Consider the following 24,462-nt stretch of genomic DNA (forward strand, 5'->3'; position numbering starts at 1 on the left):
CTTTACCTTGGTTTTAAAATTATATTATAAATTGGTGCAAAACAAAATATAATCCGTCCAAGGACAGGAGGGACACGCAACCAATCTGACCACAAGTTGAGAATGAGTCACCAACGCATACCAAATCCTTGCATCCAGTGAGAAAATCAAAGCCAGGGTTTTTAAACACAAGATTTTTATGAAGAGTAATTAATAAGACAATTTACAAGGACTTGAAATAAATCCAACTTTAATATCCTATTTATATAAATATTATGAATGTAATGATGGATCAATTCATATATCTTTGAAGATCACGATGCATGGCACCGAATCACGTAAGAGAATGAATGCTTTTCGATTTGAATGCCCGATCTCATAAAATCCTAGAAGCTAAGCAGCTTTGGGCAGGGATAGTATTTTGGTGGGTGACCAACCTTGCATTAAACCGGTGTTTGTAGATTGCTGCCGATGCTACAAGCAAAGCTTGCAACAACAATGCCTTTACCAACCCTAACTGGTTAGCATGGTAAAATAGTCCAAATAACTCTCACGACCCACACTTTGCTAGGAAAAACATATAAAAGGCTAACGGTTCGAACAATGGCAGACCACTTATAAGAAAGGCCACTCTGAAGATTTCTTGCCTGAAAATGTTAGCTTGAGTTATATAAGTCTTGTTATAACTCAGTATTCGAGAGAGAATGAGACGGGTTCTCTTCAATGTCAACACCTTCCTGGTGAGCTCAAGAAATGTACGAACGCGAGGATGGAAGTGATTTCAATGCCGGCACGAAGCATATTTTCAGAAGTTTTGGAAATCCTCCTCAAGTTCCTTGTCCAGGGCAGCCTGTAGGGAGACGACATTGGGAAAAAAAGACTGATAAAAGTCTGATTGCGATTATAATCTGATCAGTCTAAAATAATCTGAGCTGACATGCTACACGGAATTTATATTTGAACATCGATTTATTATTGAACATTGATTTATACTCTGTGCATTATTTCCGATTTCTCACTACAGTTGTTTTTTTACTTTGTTTTCTATTTGCTTCATTGATGCAAAAGAAAGTTTTGTTTTGCTTTTTTTATTTTGGCAACCCAGGTCACTCTTGAAAATTAGGCTCATGCTGTCGTGGCTGTGACGGTTCCACCTGAAGACGGAAGCTTGTGTTGCCTCCGAAACGTCGTGATTTTTATTTTATTTTACGTTTATTAATTTTAATGTTTTACCTACGTGACTTTACCGAAAAAACCTAAGAATATGAATATCATGCTGGTCTCTTGCGTTCTCACCTCGTGGTTAAACATCATGAACTTTACTTAGATCAGAAGGCACTGTACTATATGAGATGAATAAAGGAAAAATGGCTGGAAAAACATTTGTCGGTTAAATAAGTAGTGACCTACTTTTAGGGACTCGCGACCAGTGCCAATTAAATTAGATTCCCTGCAAACATTAGAAACCTACCAGTTCTCTCTTGGCTTCCTCAATTTTAATTCTTGCCAGTGACACATTCTGTAAAATGGAAAGTGAGAATACGTAATCAAGAAGCATTTCAAATATATGCAAAAATAAATATATTGGATGTTTCCAAACTATAACTTTGCAAGCGTTTTGACTCGAAGGAAAATGAAATTCACATACATTTTAACGATTCGACTTTGGACGCCTGGAATTGTATAGCCAAGACTAAAACGCAGGCACTAAACATTAATGGCAAGCGACGCTCCTATACAGCTTGCTGCCTGCTTGCTCCCTAAAAAGGGAGGAAGCCCTGATCGTCTGTCAGCCTGAATGATTGTTCTGGGCATGTTTATCATAGAGGGGCTGACGATCCATATGTGGATTCACTCGACACTGCTCTATGGCACTGTGCATGCATTCAATCATAGATGTTTAAAAAAAAAAGCCTTTAAATCACCGGGGGGAGATCCTTATAAATGTTCAGCTCCGCTTTTAGGGTAGAAACTTTCTGCTTGAGCTTGGTAAGTTCCTGCAATGGAAAATATGAAGATATTTTGAGACACTTTTACACATGTATAAAGTCAGAAAATGTGTCTATTTGGTGTGATGTTCAAGTACATTTTCTCTTACATTTAAGATTCAAACACGGGTCTGTGGTGATGACTTGTAATTTCTCTTCAGCATTTTTTCATGTCTCGTCCTTTTGAGGCTGAGTCCATTATAGTTTTTGTCTACAGTGTGCAGGGCGCTGTATTCCAGGGTAAGAATTGGTGGTTCATGTTTATTTGTGAAACACCCAACCCCACCGGGCTACGAGGTTTCCAAGAGATGGCAGGAAAGTAAGTAGGCTCACCAATGCATCTGTGCGAACCTCTGTCACCTAATAATGCATGGGGTTACTTCCGGTGCTCGCAAAACGTGTTGGGACTCAGGGAGTAGATTCAACAACACACAAAGGTGCGCATTTGCATGTACAAAAGCCTTATCCAGACCACAACTCAAAATAACTGAACATGTGACTATTTTGTAATTTAGACCACTGAGTCAAAATGATGCGACATTTTTGCTATCCCACACGTGAGTAGTTACTGGATAAATAAACAATATTACGAGAGTTTTTACCTCCCCCTTTGTGACCAGCGACTGGTGGTATAGAGATGGATCTACGCCAGATGCAGCCAGTTTTACCTGAAAGGAAATAACACACCCATAAAAAAACCACAATAACATTGCAATAGCATTGCCGCCTTAGTTGCTATCGTCATGCTAATTGTGTTTAAAGGTGTGCTTTTAAAAATACTTTTCTCCCGACAGAAAAAAAACAGACTTATGCATTTAGGGTTGCAAAGCAGGATGGATGAACGACCTGGGCAGACTTTATCTGTACTCTGTAGTCCACGCTTTTCCTCTGCAGGAAGTCGGTGAGCTGCAGATGTCTCTCTTTCTTGGCATTTTCTACTTCTGCGTCTTGCTCCACCCGTGCCAAGTCCCTGCACACCGCACAAATGAAAGGTAAAGGGTGCAGCAGCCCGACCTTTACTTACTCACGCCACTGTTGGCACAAAGGCTTCCACTATGGGGAGCTGAAGAGCCCCTCCAGAGGGTATTTGGCCACTTGTTTCATAGTGGCCAAACATCTAAACTCATAACTATTTTATTTCACCAGATAAAGCCCACTGAGCTATTAGCTATCTTTCAGAAGCGACCTGTCCACAAATGATTGCTCAAAGAAGTGGCTTATCACGTTGATATATAGCAGCCAAATACTCCAAAATGCATGTTTCAAAATGTGGAGAAAAAGAACAGAGGACCTGGAGAAAAATCCAAGCAACCACGGGGAGAACATGCAAACTCCAAATGCAAACTCCAAAAATACAGGCGTCAGGGTTGGTGTTGAACCCACGACCCCCTGGATACCACCGTTGTGCCCCAGTCAACGTGAGCACACACGCACAGTTGCACAAACAGCGGACACACAAAAAGGTGGGAGTACCAACTCTTTACCCTGCTACACACAACATGACGAACGGCTAACTGCAGTGAGTTGACTAACTGCGGTGAGTCTATTGAGGAGTACACACAAATGCAGTCCTCCAGTATAAATAAATATTCTGATTCTCAAATAATTTGGTCAATAATGTATTCAGCTGATATTTGCGCAGGGGGCTTACAATGTCAATAGTTTCTGTATAATACGTTCTACTCTATCTTCTAGTGGCCACTTTGGAGAGTTGGGTGGCTAATTCATAAATGCACAATGATCTACTCGATCATGTCAGTGAAGTGGGAACATTCACAAGAGATTTTACCTACACGCAGTGGCTGCGCAAACAGTCACGGGAAGACGAAAGTCAACGGCACCTCTCGGCTGGTAATGTGGGATGTGCGCCACCTACAGCTTTAGCTGCTCCTGCTGAGTAAAAGCGGCCGCTGCCTTCCTGGCCAGACGTTCCACCAGCCGCTCCTCCGCCTCCTTCTCCACCCGTACCTCCTCCGCCTCCGCCTTCAGCTCGCTTATCGCCTGCATGAAGCTATGCAGAAATCGCGACACGCACGGTTCAGTCAACAAACACAACCAAGCTCAAGATAAATTGTGAATGTTTCACAAGAGAAAACTTGTGTGGAACTGGAATACTGTTTTGTGAATATGACATATACATATATTATTTATATTGAATCAGGAATTTCATACACCTACATACTGAATAATGCAATAGTAGTTACATGCCTGCAGTTAACTATCTGTTGGTGATTTATCATGATTGCACATGACCGTGCTTGCAATACCAACGTGACCGCAAACACATCGTCAGGCAAACGATGACTTTAAGGAAGTAATAAAAACAGATGTCACATTCTACATCTTCACCCTCATTGGCTGAAATTCTAAATGTCCTTGCTGGTAGTATGGGGGTTTATATTACACGTATTACATAAGAAGAGGTGTCAAGATGTTAAAACACCAAACTGAAACCTTTTTACAAGGAATCATGTCTGCATTCACCACAATACTTGTGGTCAGAATGCAAACAAAAAACATACTCTGATAATATATGCATTGTCTTTGAAACTGATTGGTCCACATCAGAGACAGCTTTCTTTGGAGCCTAGTCTCAAATGGTGTTAGACCAGAGGACGCCAAAAGGCGTTAGACCAGAAAAAAGGGGAAAACCTATTCTCATATTTTGGTACTGGCAAAGGAGGCCACATCTTACATGTTTAACATTATCCATATATTTTTAAAATATGATCTGGGCCACCCTTCCCTCCGCATAGGGCATTGACTGCACCTGCTCTCTGAAGTGCTGTTCAACTCCAGGACCATGGCACTCTGGACAATGGCCTGCAGGCTGCTGGTGCCGCTAGAGGACAGGGCCGATGGCGACACACCCACCGCGTCCATCAGCAGCTGCTGCAGGCACTCGGCTGGGCGAGAGCACAGAAGCACACCAAGCTGTCACTCGGTCATTGCATTGCGCGCTGTCAGATGCGTTTCTGCGGCCGTCTGGAACGCTCTTCCTTCCAATATTAGGAATCCACTGGGACTATGCACTTTTAAATCTAGATTGAAAACTCATTTATTTAGAACTGCTTTTTTGTGTTTAGTTTGTTGTCCTTCCCACACACCTCCGGTTAGCCCGGTTGGCTACGTACGGTGCGAAAGAAGTTCAACATACATATATACTCGTATGGAACCAGGGGTCGACAACCTGCAACTCCGGAGCTGCATGCGGCTCTTTAAGGGCTGCTTCGTGACCATTATTCACGTGCATTGCAGCTCTTGAAATAAGAGGTATTTATTTTTACCGAATTCGAAACAAATGGCTCGTTATTTTGGTTGCCGACCCGAGTGGGACAAAAGCACCCCCTTGCGTACCGCTACTCGTCGATTCCAACTGCACTAGAAATGTAACTGTTGATAACATAAAATCTTTTGATATATTGCAGTACATTCTTTATTAATTCAAGAGTGGTCTTGTTTAAAATTGTTTTACTTACCTAATTTTATAAATAATGTCTCACGGTATTCAATAATCAATGCCTTGATTTGTGTTTATTTGTAAATATATTTACTGTCTACGCAATGCATAATGCTAAGAATAAATTAATTGGGCAGCTTCAGATTTACAGTATGTTTCAATAGTTTAGGGGATGTGGTTGCGATGATCGTGCTTGATTATTCGCATCAGTTTGATAACATGCAAATATAGGGTCTTCTATCGATTTTTTTCCTTTTCCATTTAATACGTACAGCAAAAGTATAGGTTTTGAAATAATTTGCAATGGATCGCGTCACATTAGTTGGTGTAGTAAGTGTAGGCGATGTTACAAATATCAAATTAAACTTCAAATCAACTTTAACACAGGTGAAATAATTCACTCCCTCGGTGAATTCTAACATTTGCACGTAACATCGCATACACTATTGGAACATCGTAAATATATAATCAATCGCTACATGAACGATCCGACGCCTGTATCGTGAGAGTTTGAATCGATGGTAACCGACGATTCGATGGGTCGTTGCATGCCCTGCACCATGCTTAAAAACGTAATCACAGGGCGGCAGAGGTCGCAACCGGGTACCCGATACCCGTACCCTACCCGATACCCGGCTACCCGTACCCGGCCGGGTACGGGTACCCGTGTGCGACCCTGGTGCGGCCGGGTACGGGTAGACCGTGAGTCACTGGTGAGTAACTGTTTGTCACTCATTTCCCAACGTCTTGTCTCTTCTCACAATTCAAGTTCCTAGAATCAACCCACCCACGCCTGCAACATGGCTTCATCCCAGAGGTCGCAATCAGGTACTCGATACCCGTACCCTACCCGTACCCGGCCAGGTACGGGTAGGGTACGGGTACGGCCGGGTACGGGTACCCGTTTGTGACCCTGGTGCGGCCGGGTACGGGTAAGGAATCAAAACCCGTTTGCGACCTCTGCAGGGCGGCAATGGCCCCTGCATCCACCGCAAAGAGGCCTACCCTCCAGTTGGTACTCCAGCGACTTCTGCTTGTAGTCGTCGAGGAGGAGAGCGTTGCAGCGATCGTGCTCACGGTGCTGCTGCATGAGGCTGTGCAGCAGCTCGACGGTGTGGACGCTGTCCTCGAACGGAGGCATGGGCTGCTCCCCCAGCACCTGGCTCAGCCATTCCCGCACCTGTGTGAAGCAGACAAGGATTTTGCCTTACAGCACCGTCCTTCAGCTAGATTTTCTGGCAGGCCTCATAATAACATTGGCACGTGCTGGTAAGCCTTGTGACATCGTGTCACACGGCGTCTCTTAGCGTCACGTGTGGACGCTATGTCACATGGTTTCCTCACATCATGTTTGTACTTGTGAGGCAGTGGTGGCTCGTTATTAGGGGCTGGTGGGGATGAGAATGAGATTACCTAGTTAAATAAACTTAAGTCCTATATGGGAAAAAAACTGACCAAAACAGTGTTTACCTGCTAATTATGTGCATACACCTGCCTCCCTCTCTTTCCCCTACCTGCTTCTGTGCCCCTCCATTATATTTAGACACCAACTGCCACTGATCGAGACCATTAATGCGTACTTAATTTCTTTAGCTCTCTCATATCTCTTTCTTCTCACAAATCTTTATCATGTATACAGCTCTCCATGTGTATCTCTCATCTCACTAAGCTGTATCTCTTTACATCTCGGTGACCCATATTTCTCAGCAGGCCACTCCAAGAGCCTTCACTGACCACATCAGGCCCGCGGGCTGTCATTTGAAGAACCCTGCATTCGAGATTTTTCTGTAGGTTCTAAGTAGATTTAATTTATAACGGCAAGGTGGCATAGCCGTAACACTTGTGCCTCACAGCAAAAGTCCCCAGTTTAATCTGCAACTCGAGCAGCTGTGGGGTTTCCACCAGGTTCGCTGGTTTCCTCCATAGCTAAAAACACATGTATAGTATTAGGCAGACATCTTAATGTTGAAAAGTTACCTTCAAATGATTAAATTGGGATTACACATAGCAACATCACCCCATACTCCAAAAATCATGGTAGAACCCTTCTGGCAAATTAATAACCAGATGAAAACCCATAGAAACCAAAAACTCAGTTTTCAAAGGAGATCTAGATCAAGATAAAAACACATACAGCAAACCAATTGGTTGAGAATATTTTGTAGTTGAATAAATCTGTATCTGACAGTGGTACAGTGCTGCGCATGTGTCTCACAGACTAGAAGGTAGAGTTAACTTCCCGGTCAGGGGTTGATAAGTATTGCTTATTTAGGCTATTATGTCAATACTTAACTCCCAAGCATGATTATCACGTTCACTTTAGGCAAAGCTTGACGAATAAAAGAACAGGGGACATTCTATTTGCCACTGAAGTTGTAAATGGTCAGGAATTGAGCTGAACAGCCAAAGCCAGTGTAGTGTGCTTATTACCAGAACAGCAATAGCAGACCATTTTACCATTTTTTATCTGCTCTACGACTCAAGTATACTTTTTACAGTCCTCAAGCCACTGGTCAAACGTGGCTGATCAATACAACCCTGGGTGGAAATACCAGCAATTATTTTCTTCGGAGAATTTATCGCTAAACCACAGCTCAGACAGCTGTAATAGCAAGGTCATCCCAGATTTGTATGAGAAAAAAGTCTTTAAAGAATAGTTTCAGCAAAAGACATGAACGGTAACATCTGTGGAATTTGTAAATACATGGTTTTTAGACTAAACAAGACAGTGAATACGCTAAGCTTTCTGCCTATAATGGACTGGCTTAAATATTGCTTTGTATGGCAACAGCAAGTTTTTTTGACAAATTGTCATAAGTCACATTTTGGAAAGAAAGATGTGTAGGTATCTCACGAAATGTATGACTTATGAATGTTTCATGGCTATTAAAGTGCTCGGGGCCATTTAAAGTACATTTTACACAAAACAAACAGGAAATATAAACACATTTTTTTCTCAAAAACTTTTTATTCATTCAATTACAAGGGCTTAAAATGTTTTCAAGCAACAATGAACTTAAATTCACAATGAACAACACGTATGTAAATGAGAGGTAGTTACTAGATGTATATAAGAATGTCATATTTTTTTTATTGTACTTAAACACCATTAGATACTTCAGTACCATGGCCAAAGATGATGTAAATACAAACTTCATCCACATTTTTCTATAATTATAACATAATTTCTGATGGCTATTATAAATAATTATTTTACATTTTGATGTCTTTCCCATCATCAGTTGGTTATTAGAAGCAGCTCATATACGTAGTTCTGAGAATTTGTTACCATTTGTGCGTATTTTGCAAGTCCCCTTTTGCATGTGTTTTACATGTATATAACAGAAATTCAACGTCCACTTTTCTCAGGAACCCATCACTAGTCAGCTGGGCTTAGAACTGTATCTCTGCTCATGCCAAACATCACATCCTGAGCAATAGAGCTCATGAACCAGGTTAATCTCTAGGTACGTTCTGATTCACCTGAATTGAGCCAATCTTGGTGGTATTGATATTTGCTACTCGTGAACTTAAAACTAATTACGTGGCTATGGCTGAATCATGGATTGCTCCTTGATCAGCGTTTGAAGATGAATTTCTGCTCAATTCACTCCCGGTAACATTTGAACCGGTAGCTTTCAATGCAATAACTTCAGTTCTAAGTTCATAGTTTGCAAGTACAAGTTGGTCGCGTGTCAAACTATTAGGGTATACTAATACTTTCTTTGCTTTAGTGTGTACCATGCACAAAGAGTCTGCAAATTCTGCAGTAATCTTTCTACGTATATGTTTCTTTGTAGATGGTTTGACATCGTGCACACCCAATGTATTCATCCATCCTACCAACATACCAGTGAGTTCTGACAACTCCATAACACTGTTATTGACAAACATATCATTTCTGATGAAGTTATACAGATTCACAAAAGCTGTGGACTCTGCCCTTGTATAAGTATCTTCATTATCTTCACTCTCTGGCGTGGCCCTGGGCTCTTTTATTGGTTTTGTGTACGATTTGTAGCACGATCGGTGATAATGAGCCTTTGCGGCAACAAGTTCGCAACTTAGAATAGCCAGAATTCTTGAGTCTTCTTTAATTTCTGCAGCTTTCCTGATTGTACTGTTTATCCTTAACTGACATGCTTGAGCTAAGTGTTCTCTTGATTTTACACCTTTTAGATATTTATCTTCCTTTCTACAGAATATGCATTCCTTCTCAAGCACTTGCGATGCACTACTTGGAGCTGATTTTCTTTCTTCACTTAAAACCTTTCCTTCTTGGCTTTTGTTCGACGCTATCTTGTCAAGGTCTCTTTTGAGGGTGAAAAGGCTTCTGCATTTCCTGTGGTAATGCACGTTTGGTATTTGTCCTTCTGTAGAATTTGCTGTAATGGCCAATATCATTGTGTTATTGCGGACCTCGCCAGCTCTCTTGAGGGTCTGCCATGACTCCATTGTTTGAGGATATATCAATTTGGTGTTATCATCGCTGCAGTGTATAATGCATTGTGGATCTTGTCTGGCTTTTTTGGCAGGAATCTCACTCTCCACGGTCAGGGATGGTGATATACTCTGCAAAGGTCAAATTGAAGATAATTGGTAATAAGGTCCATGTTAATTGGCACCGTTTCTTACATTTTTATGTTGAAATATTTCGGCATTCATTTTCAAAGCATGCAACAATCCTATGTCCATATTATTTAATTTGGCAATATTACATGACAAATATGTAATATTTTAATTTCTATTTGTCAATCACATTCGGAGATGTCATATCAGTGCTGTAAATAAGTGTTGGTATTGTTCATGATCACACTTTTTGCAGTATGCAGTCTTACTCGTCTTCACTCATGTATATCAGGCTGTGTTGTACTATTCCAACCAATGGAAGCCACTGCACTGTGGATTGAAATCTCGGCATGCATAATTTAGACTACCTTGCATGACCTTGCCTGATGTAACTCAAACCATATTATTTATAGCAAACTGTGGATGGGGCAAGAATAGTAAGCAAAGCATACAAAAGTAACTATTGAGATGCAATGGTTTACAATTTAAATCTGTTGTAAGGAGAAGTATAGTTTATCCAATACATATTTTGAACCATCAAAAGCCAACCAGAATTAATGCTTTAAGTTCAGTTTCAGATAGTAATAAACATGCATAAGATACATTTTCTGAAAGCTCTATATCCAAAGACCTCTTTTGGAAAACTTTGGATATTAAATTATTTGAACAATGATATATTTATTTATAATAAAAATATACCATGGTGTCCTTGCTATCATAAATGTATGTGTCGGCCTGAGATAAATGCTTTAAAAAAGTGAATACCCGTCGCATTTGTCACCCCAGGTGGTACCAAAACACCCACTTCACATATGGGCAACAGTATATACACAGCACCCAGTTTGAACCTTTTTTTTTCACCAATGATGCCTAGAAACGTCACACAATCACCGCACACTCCCAGCAGAAAATGACTGACAGTCATCACGAAGAGATGCGAATGCGAAAAGAACAAACTTATTAAAATGTTAACTTTAGCATAAATGAGTGTGTTTTGCTGTCATTTGCAATATATGACCAAGCAAATGAAATTACCTCTGTACATTTGTGGTCCATATCACACCAAAGAATGCAGGTAATTTCTGTCCAATTAAATCTGAAAACATAAAAATAAAAACACCATTACATCACGATTCACTTGTATAACACGCGTCAAAATGACATTAACAAATGTCCATGCTCAACCTTGATTTATGGGATTGAGATGACCAGGTCTCAAATTTGATTCACCAGCATGTTATTTTAGCTTCACACCATCATGACTATTAGCACTAACCATCACGCATTAGGATGTTTACCATCATTAAACAATTTTGGCCATCAGAATTGCACTACCACCATCAGCACATCACAATCCAACCAATATAGCTATCTTCGCCATATAAAGTACTAGATTTACTACCCGGCTTCGCCCGGGACTTGGATTCACCACGCCCGGCCGGCGTTGTCTCCCCAGTGGCGATGTTCACACACCACACGAGTTGCTCGTTTGAGGCTGAGTCGACCTAGGGGAGGCCCAGGAGCGGTTGAAATAATCGTCACCGGTGGTGGCCGTGATTATGTGTGTCTGTTCAAAATGTTTAGCGTACTTCCCGACATGCAACAGACTTGAAATTTGCCATGTGGGTACTTTCCAGACTGTACACCATGCAAAAATTATTAAAATACACTTTTGTGGGTTTTTTGGTGGGTGGGGGCGCAATAATGCATATATTTTGCACGGCTAGTGAGCTGTGACATCACATCTGTGTAGCGGTTAGCATCTTCACCACTTCCAACATCACCATCCATCATCACTTATAATAATCAGCACAAATAAGAATATTCACACGACCCCAAATGTAATAAAAATTAGTACTACAACATCATCACAACCACCTTTACGAACTAACCATCGCCAACAGTACCTTTGCACACAAATAATCATAAACTCACAAAAAAGGCTAAACAAATCCCATCCCCAGAATATGTCCTGCCATGTAAAACACATTTTCTACACATCCCATTAGCCACATGGCCTTCCGGAGTGCATCATTTCAGCAGCATTGGTTCAACAGCACAACTCCGAACCGGTTTCGACATTCAGCCCCATGTCTGAGAGAGAGAGTCCTTACCTATCACATCTGACAGTTCACCAGCATTGACTTACGGGGCTTAAGCGATAAGACATCCTACGTCGAAACAGGTCCAGAGAGTTTGCTTGCTTACAATGAATAACCGGTAATGCTGTCGATAAAGATGCAGACGGCCGTGTGGTTGATGGGCATGCGTAATCATACTGTTAACAAAATAATAACATAGGAGTATCTTCTTGGTTCTTTCGATAAAGTCACGTAGAAGGGAAATAAAATAAAAATAATTTTATTTTATGTTTTATTTTTATTATTTAAAAAAAACACAATTGTATTTTGTTTTATTTATATTCTTTTATTTTACTTCTACGTGACTTCACCGAAAGAACCAAGAAGATGAATCCCTGCAGTCACGAAAGCTTCTAATCGAAACTCAACACAGGAGTATTTTTTGCGTTAAACAGGCGGAGGCAGTCTACTAATTTCATTTCAGTGCCGCCATCAGTCGCGTTCGTTCATTAGCAGCTACTGAATACAGCTCATGATAACATCCTTCTTCGTACGGCTGACGTTGACGGGAGAGTCAAACGTCGATAATGATGATGTTGTTGTTACATCGATGCGGTCGACTAAAGAGCCAGACCAGCCGCGTCGCGTTTGTGAACCCGGGAGCATCGACAGCCGTCGTCGGTAAACAACCCACGGGTCCGTCGCAGACGTTTCAGCCCCCCTCCTGTGAATGCCCCGATGTTATAACGCGGTTGTTCTTACCGTACGATATCAGCGAGACACAAACAGCGGCGGCGTGGAGTTTCCTCTGCACCGAATCCTCCTCCCGCCAAAACGGATCGGCGCGCGCGCGACGTCGCTTCCGGCAATACTACGGTGCGCGACGAGGCCTCGTTTCGTATTCGTCGTCGAAACGCGATTCGAAAATGTTGAGCAGTGTCACAGGTGTGGTCCAGATGTCTTGTGACCCCTCCCCCCCCATGCATTGACCCCTAACATGTGAGTTTTAGAGAATGAAATGGGGGTTCACAAGACATGTGGACCACACTGCAGATTGAGAATGTTCACTCGATCGTAATGATTTGGGAAGCAAATCATAGTGTTTATATCCTGAACAGCTGTCTTTGTGGATTTGATGCGTCAAGGGTTAACACAAGGATTGGGGGGGAGGACAGTTATCTAAATAAAGGTTTAAACATACTACGGTAGTAATATAAATGCATCCAGCAGTGGATTGATCCTGACTGAAGATGAGCTTGTACTGTACTGCATGCCCATCTCATAACACTGACCCCCCAAAAATGTGACTCAAATAGAGACGGGTCAGTTGTGACACCATTCCAATGTAAAGTGCAAGATTCGTCAAAGCAACACAATTTAGAACAGCTAAATTGCGCTGTCTTGAAGGTTTGTTGACTGGTATACAGGAGTACATGGTTGATATTTCAAATGACAAAAAAAAACTTATTTTCTTTGCAACATGTATTTATTACTTGCATATATTTCACAATGTCACTGACCGTACAACAAAGCAATTTGCATTTGTGTTTAGATTAATGGGTTCAATTTCCAACTCATGAATACGTATTAACGTGTGATTAACACTTAACATGATAGTACTGTATACAATTTTGCACGTACTGTAATAAAGCAGTGTATTTTAACACATCCATAATAGAGGTTTTTGGGGTAGATCGCGTAAATTTAAATGTGTCGTTAAACCCACCACCACCCAACACAGCCAATTAGTAAGGGTTGTTACTTAAACATGTTATGTTTTATGTGTCATATTAAGTTTACGTGACAAACCTTACTAATTGGCTCTATCAGGTGTTAACGGGTTTAACGACACATTTACATTTAATCGATCTAACCTAAACACCTTTATTATGGAAAGCAGTGTATTATTACACTTTAATTATAGCAATCTATTGCTAGATAACAGCTTTGCTTCATTTAACAAAGCACCATATTTTATGCTGTGTCAAAGAGAAAATTCTGAACAACTGCCTTCAAATGACAATCATTTACAATTGCAAAACAGTGAAACATTTTCAAGTATGATGTGTGAATACCCATGCTTAAAAAGACCATGTTAATACTGTAGTCATCAATAATGGCATCAGAAAAAATTTCCTTGTAAAAATAAAATGTAAATGTTTCAGTGAATGGAATCATTGGAGACATGCTATGAATACCAGATGTAATTGTTTTGTTTACCAAACGACTTTATAGAATGAGAATAGGTTTTCCCCTTTTTTCTGGCAAAAAAACAGGTGTTAAGATGCTAAAACACCAAACTAAAACCTTTTACAAGGAATCATGTGTGCATTAACCACAATACTTGTGGTCAGAATGCAAAAAAAACATACTCTGATAATATATGCACTGTCTTTTAAACTGATTGGTCCACACCAGAGACAGCTTTCTTTGTTTTTTGTTTGCATTCTGACCACAAGTATTGTGGTTAATGCAGACATGATTCCTTGTAAAAGGTTTCAGTTTGGTGTTTTAACATCTTAACACCTGGTTTGTTGCCAGAAAAAGGGGAAAACCTATTCTCATATTTTGGTACTGGCAAAGGAGGTCCCATGATGTAGACTTCATAGAAGTCAAAGGCCTCAAAATTTTTCAATAAAAAAATCATGATTCATATTCCAAATATCTGTTTAGATAAAAACTGATTTTTTTTGGTGATAAATTTTCATCCGTTTACAGATTAATAGCATGGTATGTCTCTTATGTGAAACTATGGACTTTATTATCAAATGCATTATCTGTATGGCAATTTACGGTGGCTTAAAGTGAAGCCACCGCCTGATGAAGGCCGCTTGTGTTGTGATCGAAACGTCGTGGGTTTTTTGCTTTTCTTATTTTCAATTAATTTTAATTAAATTATTTTTATTTTCTATCTACGTGACTTTACCGAAAGAACCAATCATATTAAAGTGAAATTGTTACATTTCCATCAATTAAATTACCCTGGCACTTTATTTAGCCCTGCATCAAGTTTGTCCTCGTGAAAATACCATGAGACTCAATTGCTGGCACATGGGCACCGATTAAAGAGACAAAGAGGGCTTGTGTCACCCAGCCAACCAGAAGGCAGTTGGATGCATGGAAAATTACTTGAATATGTAGAGTCAGTGCGTCTTCAGTATCTGATTAGCTTTGATGATTGCTCAATATTTTTTCTCATGGCGGGCGCACAGGGGCTGGGGTTGGGGGGCACCATACTAAAAAGGTCGAGAACCACTGCCTAATATGCAAGTGAGTGCACTAATGAGGAGACAACACATACATTGCCAGGTGTGCTCGAGATCAAGTACACAGAGATGTTTTACACTTTTGCTCTCTGCCGCTGTGAAGGCATGCTGAGGATTTGAAACACCCAGATTGCACATTTAAAGGCCAGCTGCTCATATTTTCTCCACGTAGTTCCCAGGAAACATTCCCTCCTTGCCACGGATGCACCCAGTCCACCAACCAGATGAATCTATAAACAAACAGAAGTTTGTCATTAAATAATGCATATATTTACATAGTTCATTTGCCCAGAATGTCACAGTAGGCCAAGTTCAATTGATTAACCAGGTAAGAACCAGGTAAGAAACCAAGATAGTCTCATTTGAAAGAATGATCCGAGCCGCCACAATGACTAAAACAATTAAATAAAGTACAGCAAATAAGTAAATAAAACATCAGAGAACAGACTACCATGTTAGAAAATAATTACCTGTAACATGCAGGTGATGTCATGAAAATTTAGACATTAAAGTTCAGCGTGAAAATGCAAAATTGAGTGGAAGGTTGTGAGGAGAGCTGTGGGGTACGTCTGAACCTCTGTGATTTCTTCTGCAGTAAAACCATGTGCTGGCCACATGGAATCTAGTAGACAAAATAATACTCCCCTTTGTAGTACATTGTCTTGATTTGCAATTGCTACTTCATGAGTAATTACTGCTTCAACAGTAATAATTTGGTACAGTTGTCCACGTGACAACTTTATTAATTGGCCGTGTCAGGTGAAGGATGGTATAGGACTCACATTTGATTCACATGGCGATCTGACCCAAGAACCTCTTCTGCCGGAGTGTTTCCTAGCCTCGCTAGCACCTCGCAGCTTCCTCCCTCCCCCCGCGGTGACTCCTCACCCAGTTACATCGCTTGACCATGCCTGTTCTCATCGCTGCAATCATTACTCGCGGCCACCAGGCCACGCACCATCCTTGCACATGCACCACCCACCTTCCCGGGTGAGGTCGAAGACTTGGCCGATGCTGAAGCTGATCTCGTCCGTGTCCTGCGCGTCGTACTGGTATATGGCACGACAGCGCGGGAAAGCGGCTGCTCTGGCTTGCATGGAAGGCTTGGATCTTCCGCCTCCCGGCGGAGGGCGAACCTGGGACACCTGCCTCTGGATGCTGAACGAGGACGCACGCGCGTTCACAAAGCCACAAAACAACAAATAAAATCACACACCACATACGGTTACCAACCATGGGAAACTCGTGCTCTGAAGCAGTGCAAAACTGTGAACAAAAAAACAATGCATGTGTTGGAGCAATAACCAAAGCGGAGATGGAGTGACATATCTAATTAATGCACATGCACAGATGAGATGAATTGCAAATGCTTGAGCACCAGATGTAGTGGTGGCGACACAACAGCAGGCAGATAATGGATGATACAATATAAATGTTGATTTATATAATATCTATATGCAACCGCATCGCAAGATGCTGCACAGACACAAGGGACAAATGTGCTAGAGAGAGGCAGTCACTTATAAGCAGAGGGGAAAAATAAAGGTCTTCAGCATAGATTTGAACAGTGGCAGAGATTTGACAGCACAGGTGGCTGGGGCAAGGGGGTTTCATACAAAGGGGGGTCGTGACAGAGAACTTTGGTTGCTGGAGCAGAGAATGTGTGGACAAGAGGAGAGTGATATGAGGAGAATTCGGCAGAGGCATGTCTATGAAGGATCTTTGAGGCGTTGAGTGAGATTTTGAAATTGATCGGATACTGGATTGCTAGCCAGTGGAGATAATGTGGTCTTATTTATGGGTGTGGGTAAGAAGACTCGCAGTGGAATTTTTTTAATAAGTTGGAGTTTTGAGGACGATGACGTACCCCGCCGCACCCTGATCCGGCACCCGCATGAAGTCCATGTCACGTTTGGTCTGGGCAGCGGTAGGGGCTCGCACGTTGGATGCGTGGTGTGGCAGATGAGGTAGTTCCTGCTGTTGCTGCCTTTTGGTGCCACCCTTTATGTTGGGCTGGGCGTAGGCGGGTGCCTTGGCTGAACACGTGGGCTGACGCTGAGAAGGCGGCGCACCATTGCGATGCTGCTGCTTCTGGTGCTGCGGTCCTTTGTAGCCTGCTTGGACAGGCGTGATCCCACGCATTAAGTGTTTCATACCTGATTTAAAGCTTTCGTGACTGCAGGGATTCATATGTCTTGGTTATTTCAGTAAAGTCACGTAGAAGGGAAATAATAAAATAATAAAAATATAAAAAATTAAATTCTCACGACGTTTCGACTGCAACACAAGCAATCATCATCAGGTGTGAAATCCACAGCAATAAAATTTGTGGATTTCACACCTGATGATGATTGCTTGTGTTGCAGTCGAAACGTCGTGAGAATTTTTATTGTTTTATATTTGTATTATTGTATTATTTCCCTTCTACGTGACTCTACCGAAAGAACCAAAAATATGTTTCATACCTGTTAACCGATTATCAGCGCCTACCTTATTACAGACCAATTCAGACCTTATTGCTCGCAACGTGCAACCTTATACATCTCAACGTTCATCCTACAAAGTCCCATCACAAGCGAGAAACACAAACATACATTTTTTTTTGGCTTGCTCGTATTGAAACGGCTCTACGCCGTATGGACCTGAAAAATTCAATTTCCCTGTACAAGAATACGGGTAAACCGTACGGGTTGACGGGTATGGTGTTTATGCATATTTTACTATTATACTTGTCACAAAATCTCAACACATTTGTCAATAACTCTACCCTCAATAGGAAAAATATATATAATAGACCTCTATTCATAGCAAATGTCTCTGCTTTGCATATTGGACCATTTATCAAAATGTCTATCGTTTATTTTTCCTCTTTAGTGTAGTGTTATTTATAAATGTGTTGAGTAAAGTCATGTATCTACGTATCTACGTGACTTTACCGAAAGACCCAAGAATATGAATTCCTGCAGTCAGCAAAGCTTTAAGTCAAGATTTAAATGTGTTGAGTGTTTTTTTTCTTATTTGTGCTTGTGCTCCACTGCCAACACAGGATTACAACCATTGTCTTTGATGTAATGTTATGTACGACCTTTTTGTCAATCCGCTCATGGGTGAGGGTCTCCCCATGTTGCGTGCAGGTCGTCAGGGTTATTTGACCATTTTTCAGAATCTTTATTTGGATTGGAGGAATCCGATAAGCTATGAAGCTCTTTTTCAGAGATGTCCAGTAGGGTCAGGTCAGCAAGTTACAATAACAAACAATATATTAAAAAACCCGATAGGAGTGAAAAATAGAGAAATCGATGCCTTTACCCACCATCATGTAGCCCTCCAGCCTATAACATTCTGTTGTGCATGGTGGTTGAGCATCTGCATATTAGCCATGTTTAAACCTGCTTAGCTTTTGAGATCTGATGAGATCGGGCATATTGGTAATAGGCATTTTAGCATGGAGTGAGGGCGAGTTTTGTGTGTTTGGTGCTTGTGTTTGTGTGTGGATGCTTACCTGCGTTAGTGGCTGGCAGTGGACGTTGCTGGATTTGTTTATTATAAGATGGTTGCACTGTAAAGCCCCTGCCTCTCCCCTTGCCTCTCATAATCTCCTTTCTGTTTGGGCCTGAAAGGAAACGTGCCAAGGGCAGAGATGATTACAACCGGCATGCATGTTAAAACCCACAACGCATACATGCTGTCAAGTGCACGACAATTAAATGGAATTGTCAGCTTTAAATATATGCGAGCATGCTGAGACAATATGCCTAGACCAATAGTTTTGGTTCTAGGCCTCAAATTAAACGCTTTAGAGTCAAATATATGTCTTTGGTTCCACTAAAGCAGGGGTCATCAACCTGCATCTCAGGATTGCTTTTTAACGTTTTTGATTAAGGACCGTCTCGCATTCACATGGATTGCAGCTCTTACAATACTGAGTTTTTTTTACCGGATTAGAACAAAAATAGCTCTTCTTGTTGTTTTGGTTGCCAACTCCTGACCATTGGAGTCCAGTATACCAAGGAAGTCCAGTTTACCATGGGAGTCCAGTTGACCATGGAAGTTCACAGTTTACTGTGTGAGTCCAGTTCACCATGGAAGTCTAGTTTACCATAGGCACGGGTCAACAATCTGTGGCTTCAGAGCCGCATGCGGCACTTTAGGGACTGTCTCGTGACGTTGTTTAAGGACCTTCTTGTATTCACGTACATTTTGGCTCTGGGAATATTGATTTTTTTTTTACCGAATTCGACATAAATGGCTCTTCTCGTTATTTCGGTTGCCAATGCACTATAGGGATGGGCAATAAATGCTTGTGTACCAGCGATGCCCACATCTCAAAGAAAAAAAAGTAACGCACAAGTCCAGAGTATCACATACAATTGAGTAATCCTTGCACAAGCATCGCTACAAAATAGATTGAGACGATCCTGGGAAAAAGCAGGACAGGTGGCAATTCTATTCGCGGCACCGGTGCTGCTCACGTGAGCTGGAGGGCAGTCCCCGGCCGATGGCCACGGTAAGAACTCGGCCACTGGATTTCAAAATTGCGACGTCTCCAGTCTTGCACACAAATGACACCTGGCGAGTGCCACCCCTCTCAAACCAGCCCTCCTTCTTCACCCGGAACTCCAGCCTTCACGGGACACGTCGCACGTGGGTGGGAGGCATTGAGAATCAAGAGGTGTCATTCAGAGCGAGAGGGAAGTGACTTGAATTGGGTGGAGTGCGAGTAAGATAAGTGGCGTTGGATTACGCTCATAACAGTGGCGCAAAACCCGTAAACCCGATGAGGTGGATCGTACATATTTCATTGTGTGAGGGATGATAAAACTGCTCGGCTGTGAGGAGGCCGGTACATAGCAGTAGCGAAATTAGGTGTCTCACCTTTCGTTATCAGATTTCTTTGGTGCCAAACACTCATTTCAGTAATTTTTCCAAACATGCCGATTGCAGAAACCCCCCCCCCCAAAATGTCCCAAGACTCAGCAAAGTTGTCCCAAATAAATAAAACTGATTACGATTGTAATAATTATCATGAGAGTGTCGTCATCTCGCATGTTAGGGTTTTCTGCAGGCGCTCCGTTTATCTTTGGAAAAAATATTCCATGAGGAATTGGCCAAATATCCCAGACGCAGTCTTGATGCTCAATGAGGCTCTTGTTGATAAATGAGAACTGTAATGTGTATAACATTCTAGGCTGATGGGGGGGGGGGGATCAGGAGAAGACAAAGGGGTTCACACAGCACGTGCACCTGTTGTTCTCTTTTAGCTCCGCCCCCCCCTCAATACGTTCCATTCATTGGCTACCACACTCAGATAAGCTCCTCCCCCCCTCCTCCCCCCCTTAACTTGTATTTAAGAACTTGTATCTTGGAATGTTTTGCCTCACTTGATACAGTAAATTTAGCTGCGACGGTCCCACCTGATGACGGAGACTTGTGTTGCCTCCGAAACGTCGTGGTTTATTATTTTATTTTATTTCTATTATTACTTTTATAAATTTAAATTTTATTTTTTACCTACGTGACTTGACCGAAAAAACCTACGAGTATGGGGTTCACACAGTATCGTCGCACACAGGGGTGGACAGGCGGCATGACACCAGCGCGGCCTCACGTGTTGTTGAAGTTGAGGGGCAGCTTCTGCTTGGTGAGCTCCTCAAAGTGCTTGCACAGGAGGCTGAGGAGCTCGGTCTTGAAGACAGACTCGAGGAGATTGTCGTCCTCGCGCTCGTGAACGATGAACATGTCATCCTGCAAAGTGCTGCACGCACAAAAATATACAAAAATCCCCCGTATAGCCCCAACAGACTGTTGAGCCAAGTGCTGTTAGCGAGCACCTATGAAGGTCGGCACGGTACACGAGAGGGTGGGTGGCCAACACCACGCCCGGCCGCCTTTGTCTCCCTAGTGACGATGTTTACACATTGCACCAGGTACTCATTTGAGGCTGAATCGACCTAGAGGAGATCCAGGACCAATTCAGATAATCGTCATTGGTGTTGGCTGTGAGCGGGAGTCGAACTCGGGTCCCCGGGTTCATAGCGCAGCGCTAACCGCTACACTACCACGAGCGAAGTGGCCCACGCACAAAGTAGCCAACGTTCAGTTGATGTTCCTGCTGCCGTGGCTTTTACATGAGTTGAATAGGCGCAGACTTACAAAGACTAGACATCACAATTATTATATCATCATCGCATAGTCAATTTGCGCCCGTAGATACCACCACACCTTGCCATTGCTTCATTCCGTCTGCTAGATCCTAAAGTTGTGGCAAAGTGCTCAATTATAAAGCCATGGATAGGGTAGAAATACCAGACATCATGATCGGTCTTACCCCTACGCAGGTATATACAGAACGGTAGCGCTTAGGCATGATAAAATCAACCTCTGTTTCCATTGTGATTCTATGAATTTTCACAATTGGAGGTTACAATTGTATTATGTGCAATTCCTTGTCCGTGCTGTCAATCTGTCTGCATCGTTTGGTCCGTCGTTTTCATTTGTTTTGTCTCATTCTTTGTGAAAAAACAGCACTCTTGAAGGTATATATGAGAGTTCAGTTGTTTCCTGATTTGAGCAAGGGCATAAGAAATTGGTAAGAGAGACGATGGGAGGGAAATTCAAAATAGAGCAGTGCAAGGAAAGAGGCAGAAAGAGAAGAGTTTTGACCTGCAGGATGGTAATTGGAAACGATACAGATGAGAAAAAACAAGTCAGCCTGGTAGACTCCACTTTTAAATCTACATTGAAAACTCATTTCATCGGAACTACTTTTTGTGTTTAGTTTGTTGTCCTTCCCCTGCACCTCCGCCTAGCACGGTTGGCTTCGTACGGTGCGAAAGAAGTTCAACATACATACAATCAATCAGTAGAGTTCATAGGAACATTGACCATGGTAGTAGCGATAGAAGAGTCATAAGGAGGTGACTGTTCACCAGTGAACGGAGTGAATCAGTGAGTGCTGGTAACGTTGAATCATAACAGGTGCAATGAGGCAGGAACTGGGTGCTCCATCCCAGATGTGACAACAGTTTTACAACTTCGGCCAAATTCGTGTGCTTCTTACCTGAGCGAGATGGACTGGATTTTGTCAATTTCGATTTTATTTTTGAGCACCTCCATCAGCTGGCCTTTCTCCTGTCCCTTCTTCACCTTCTCACGCCCGATCAGGTACAGGTACTTAGCTGTCAAGATGAGATCTCGTTTCACCAACTGCCGGGGTGACACGAGGGGAGGAGAATCCATACAGCTTTTAATGCCGGGCAAAGATTCACACAAACCGTACGAGCTAAACCTTCTGCCCGTGGTCCATGCCGGCAGCGTTCGCCAGCCCAGGCGGCACCGAGTGAGAGAGCCGGGAGAGGAGCACCTTGAAGCGGCGGTCGTACTTGTTGACGACGTCGGCGAAATCCACACGCTCTCGCCTCGCCAGGAACTGCCGGAGCTCCGGTCGGTCGTCCATACCGAGGTAGTCTCCGACAAAGTTGCGGTTGATGCTGTTTCTCCTCCGCTCCTTCTTGTTGAGCAGGATGTCCGAGGCTGCAGGAACCCAGCACATGGGTGTTTGAGCTTGCGCGCTAAAAGGTTTCCGATAAGGATAGCCGAACAAGCGGTGGCGTCTCGTCGTCGTGTGCTAAGCCATCGGTGGCACTGATACACTGGTTACAGTAACTGTTTCAGTGGACGGAAAATTATTCTCGACGACTACGACTTATGGGTATCATTGAGAAGACAATTTCAAAGCTGACAAAAGGAAACGTATCATCAGCTGTCGAAATAGGCCGGAATGACCCAGATTGTCATGGTGGGAATAAACATTTTAACCCGACTGCATTCTGTAATGAACCAGGGACAAGTGTAGTGGCAGGTTATATATATATGTGTGTGTGTGCTGGGGAGGCATTTATGAGGTCCCTCAGTAATTCCTTCCAATTTCCAGCCTTGATTGTCATTCAACAGGGCCTGGATACGGGGCCGTTCGTGGCTCCAGCTGGAGGAGGCAACAAAGTCCTCCTTGGGTCTTGCAGTCTCCGTGTGCGCAGGTGGACTTACTTATAAACTGGCACGTGGCTGACAGTGACTTTCTCATCAGCACTTCTCGCACAGAGACCCACCAGTAGACTTACAGGAGACCCAGATAGCTCACAGAGAGCCATAGACTCACACAGAACTTGACGGGTGTAGCCCGTCACTGCTCCTCAGCTCCCCCTTCTATATTCTTTTTATTTAAAGTTTTTTTAACATTGACTATGTTGTGCCCCCCTCTCCAGGGTTTTATGCCCCCCCCCACCATTTAGACAATCGAACCTTATTAAATTCAAGACATTACCACTCATCTATTACGCACCCTGCTCCCGCATGCGGGCGTACTGCTTGTGGGCGTTGAACTTGCGCCAGGCCTTCTGGATCGTGCGGGCAAAGGCGTCGAATTTCCTGTCGCGCATCTCCTCCAAGAGGAACAGCTGAGAAAGAGAACACAGAGTTAACACACTCACAGCGACAACGATCTCCCGTAGAAATAGCCTTCAACAGACTGCTGGAACAAGTATATGTATATCGTCATTTGTTACATTTAAATCACAGTTCCTATGATTACTGTTGTTACGTTGTTTTTATAGCTTTATTTTGGTGATTTCAAAAACATGGTTAAGCCATGTTTCTTGCGGAAGTGCGGAGTTGGCCTGATAACTTTAATCTAAATTGTCTTATGGTTGTTATTCATAATCAACGTTTTTGGGTTAGATCGCGTTATTTATAAATGTGTCGTAACCCTCCACCACCCGACACGGCCAATCAGTAAAAATAAATAACGCGATCTAAACCCGAAAACGTTGATTATGAATAATATTGGTCGCGAAAGCCTACGTGTTAAAATGGTTGTTATTGTTTGACTTGCATCACACTGGGATTTTTGCACACAGCGTTGTATCACGGTGTTTTTTTTCCCCTGGAAGATTTGCTGGTTTATCCAGGATGTTTCTGTTGCGCGTCGTCGCTTTAAGATGTTCTCTGTTCATCTTTTGTTTGTTGCGGTTGCACCCGACTCAAGAGCCGCATGGCTCACAGGGCTATACCTAATAAATTAAACTTGAACTTGAAACTTGAAGTGATGTTAGGGCACATCT

General features: G+C 42.5%; 2 protein-coding genes across 2 annotated transcripts in view; both read right to left on the bottom strand.

Annotated features, from left to right (window-relative positions):
• Positions 1 to 13: 13 nt before the first annotated feature.
• On the bottom strand, positions 14 to 12,937 carry HAUS1 (HAUS augmin like complex subunit 1). The gene is made up of 10 exons (XM_078861888.1): positions 12,840 to 12,937; positions 11,032 to 11,092; positions 6,433 to 6,607; positions 4,738 to 4,873; positions 3,844 to 3,978; positions 2,814 to 2,937; positions 2,570 to 2,635; positions 1,905 to 1,976; positions 1,451 to 1,498; positions 14 to 829 (listed from the first exon to the last, which is right to left on the bottom strand). The coding sequence occupies exons 2-10, from the start codon at positions 11,050 to 11,052 to the stop codon at positions 785 to 787; spliced, it is 822 nt and encodes a 273-aa protein (XP_078718014.1). The 5' UTR covers positions 11,053 to 11,092; positions 12,840 to 12,937; the 3' UTR covers positions 14 to 784.
• Positions 12,938 to 15,409: 2,472 nt separating this feature from the next.
• LOC144935327 (unconventional myosin-Ie-like) overlaps positions 15,410 to 24,462 on the bottom strand; it is a 42,395-nt gene continuing 33,342 nt past the window's right edge. The window contains exons 20-28 of the mRNA XM_078861889.1: positions 23,685 to 23,799; positions 22,707 to 22,876; positions 22,404 to 22,549; positions 20,952 to 21,098; positions 19,816 to 19,967; positions 18,846 to 18,956; positions 17,211 to 17,457; positions 16,326 to 16,501; positions 15,410 to 15,573 (exon numbers count right to left, since the gene is read on the bottom strand). Of these exons, the coding sequence (XP_078718015.1) occupies positions 15,497 to 15,573; positions 16,326 to 16,501; positions 17,211 to 17,457; positions 18,846 to 18,956; positions 19,816 to 19,967; positions 20,952 to 21,098; positions 22,404 to 22,549; positions 22,707 to 22,876; positions 23,685 to 23,799 (1,341 nt within the window). The 3' untranslated portion in view covers positions 15,410 to 15,496. The remainder of the gene's footprint in view (positions 15,574 to 16,325; positions 16,502 to 17,210; positions 17,458 to 18,845; positions 18,957 to 19,815; positions 19,968 to 20,951; positions 21,099 to 22,403; positions 22,550 to 22,706; positions 22,877 to 23,684; positions 23,800 to 24,462) is intronic.

Source organism: Lampetra fluviatilis, chromosome 13, assembly GCF_964198595.1.
Source record: "Lampetra fluviatilis chromosome 13, kcLamFluv1.1, whole genome shotgun sequence".
NCBI classification, from domain to species: domain Eukaryota; kingdom Metazoa; phylum Chordata; class Hyperoartia; order Petromyzontiformes; family Petromyzontidae; genus Lampetra; species Lampetra fluviatilis.

Coding starts and splice junctions, on each gene's coding strand:
- HAUS1 (XM_078861888.1), bottom strand. CDS start 11,052: ATGGACCACAAATGTACAGAG. Junction 1,977..2,569: donor CGCTGGTCACAAAGGGGGAG/GTAAAAACTCTC, acceptor TTTCCATTGCAG/GAACTTACCAAGCTCAAGCA. Junction 830..1,450: donor AGGAAGCCAAGAGAGAACTG/GTAGGTTTCTAA, acceptor GTCTCCCTACAG/GCTGCCCTGGACAAGGAACT.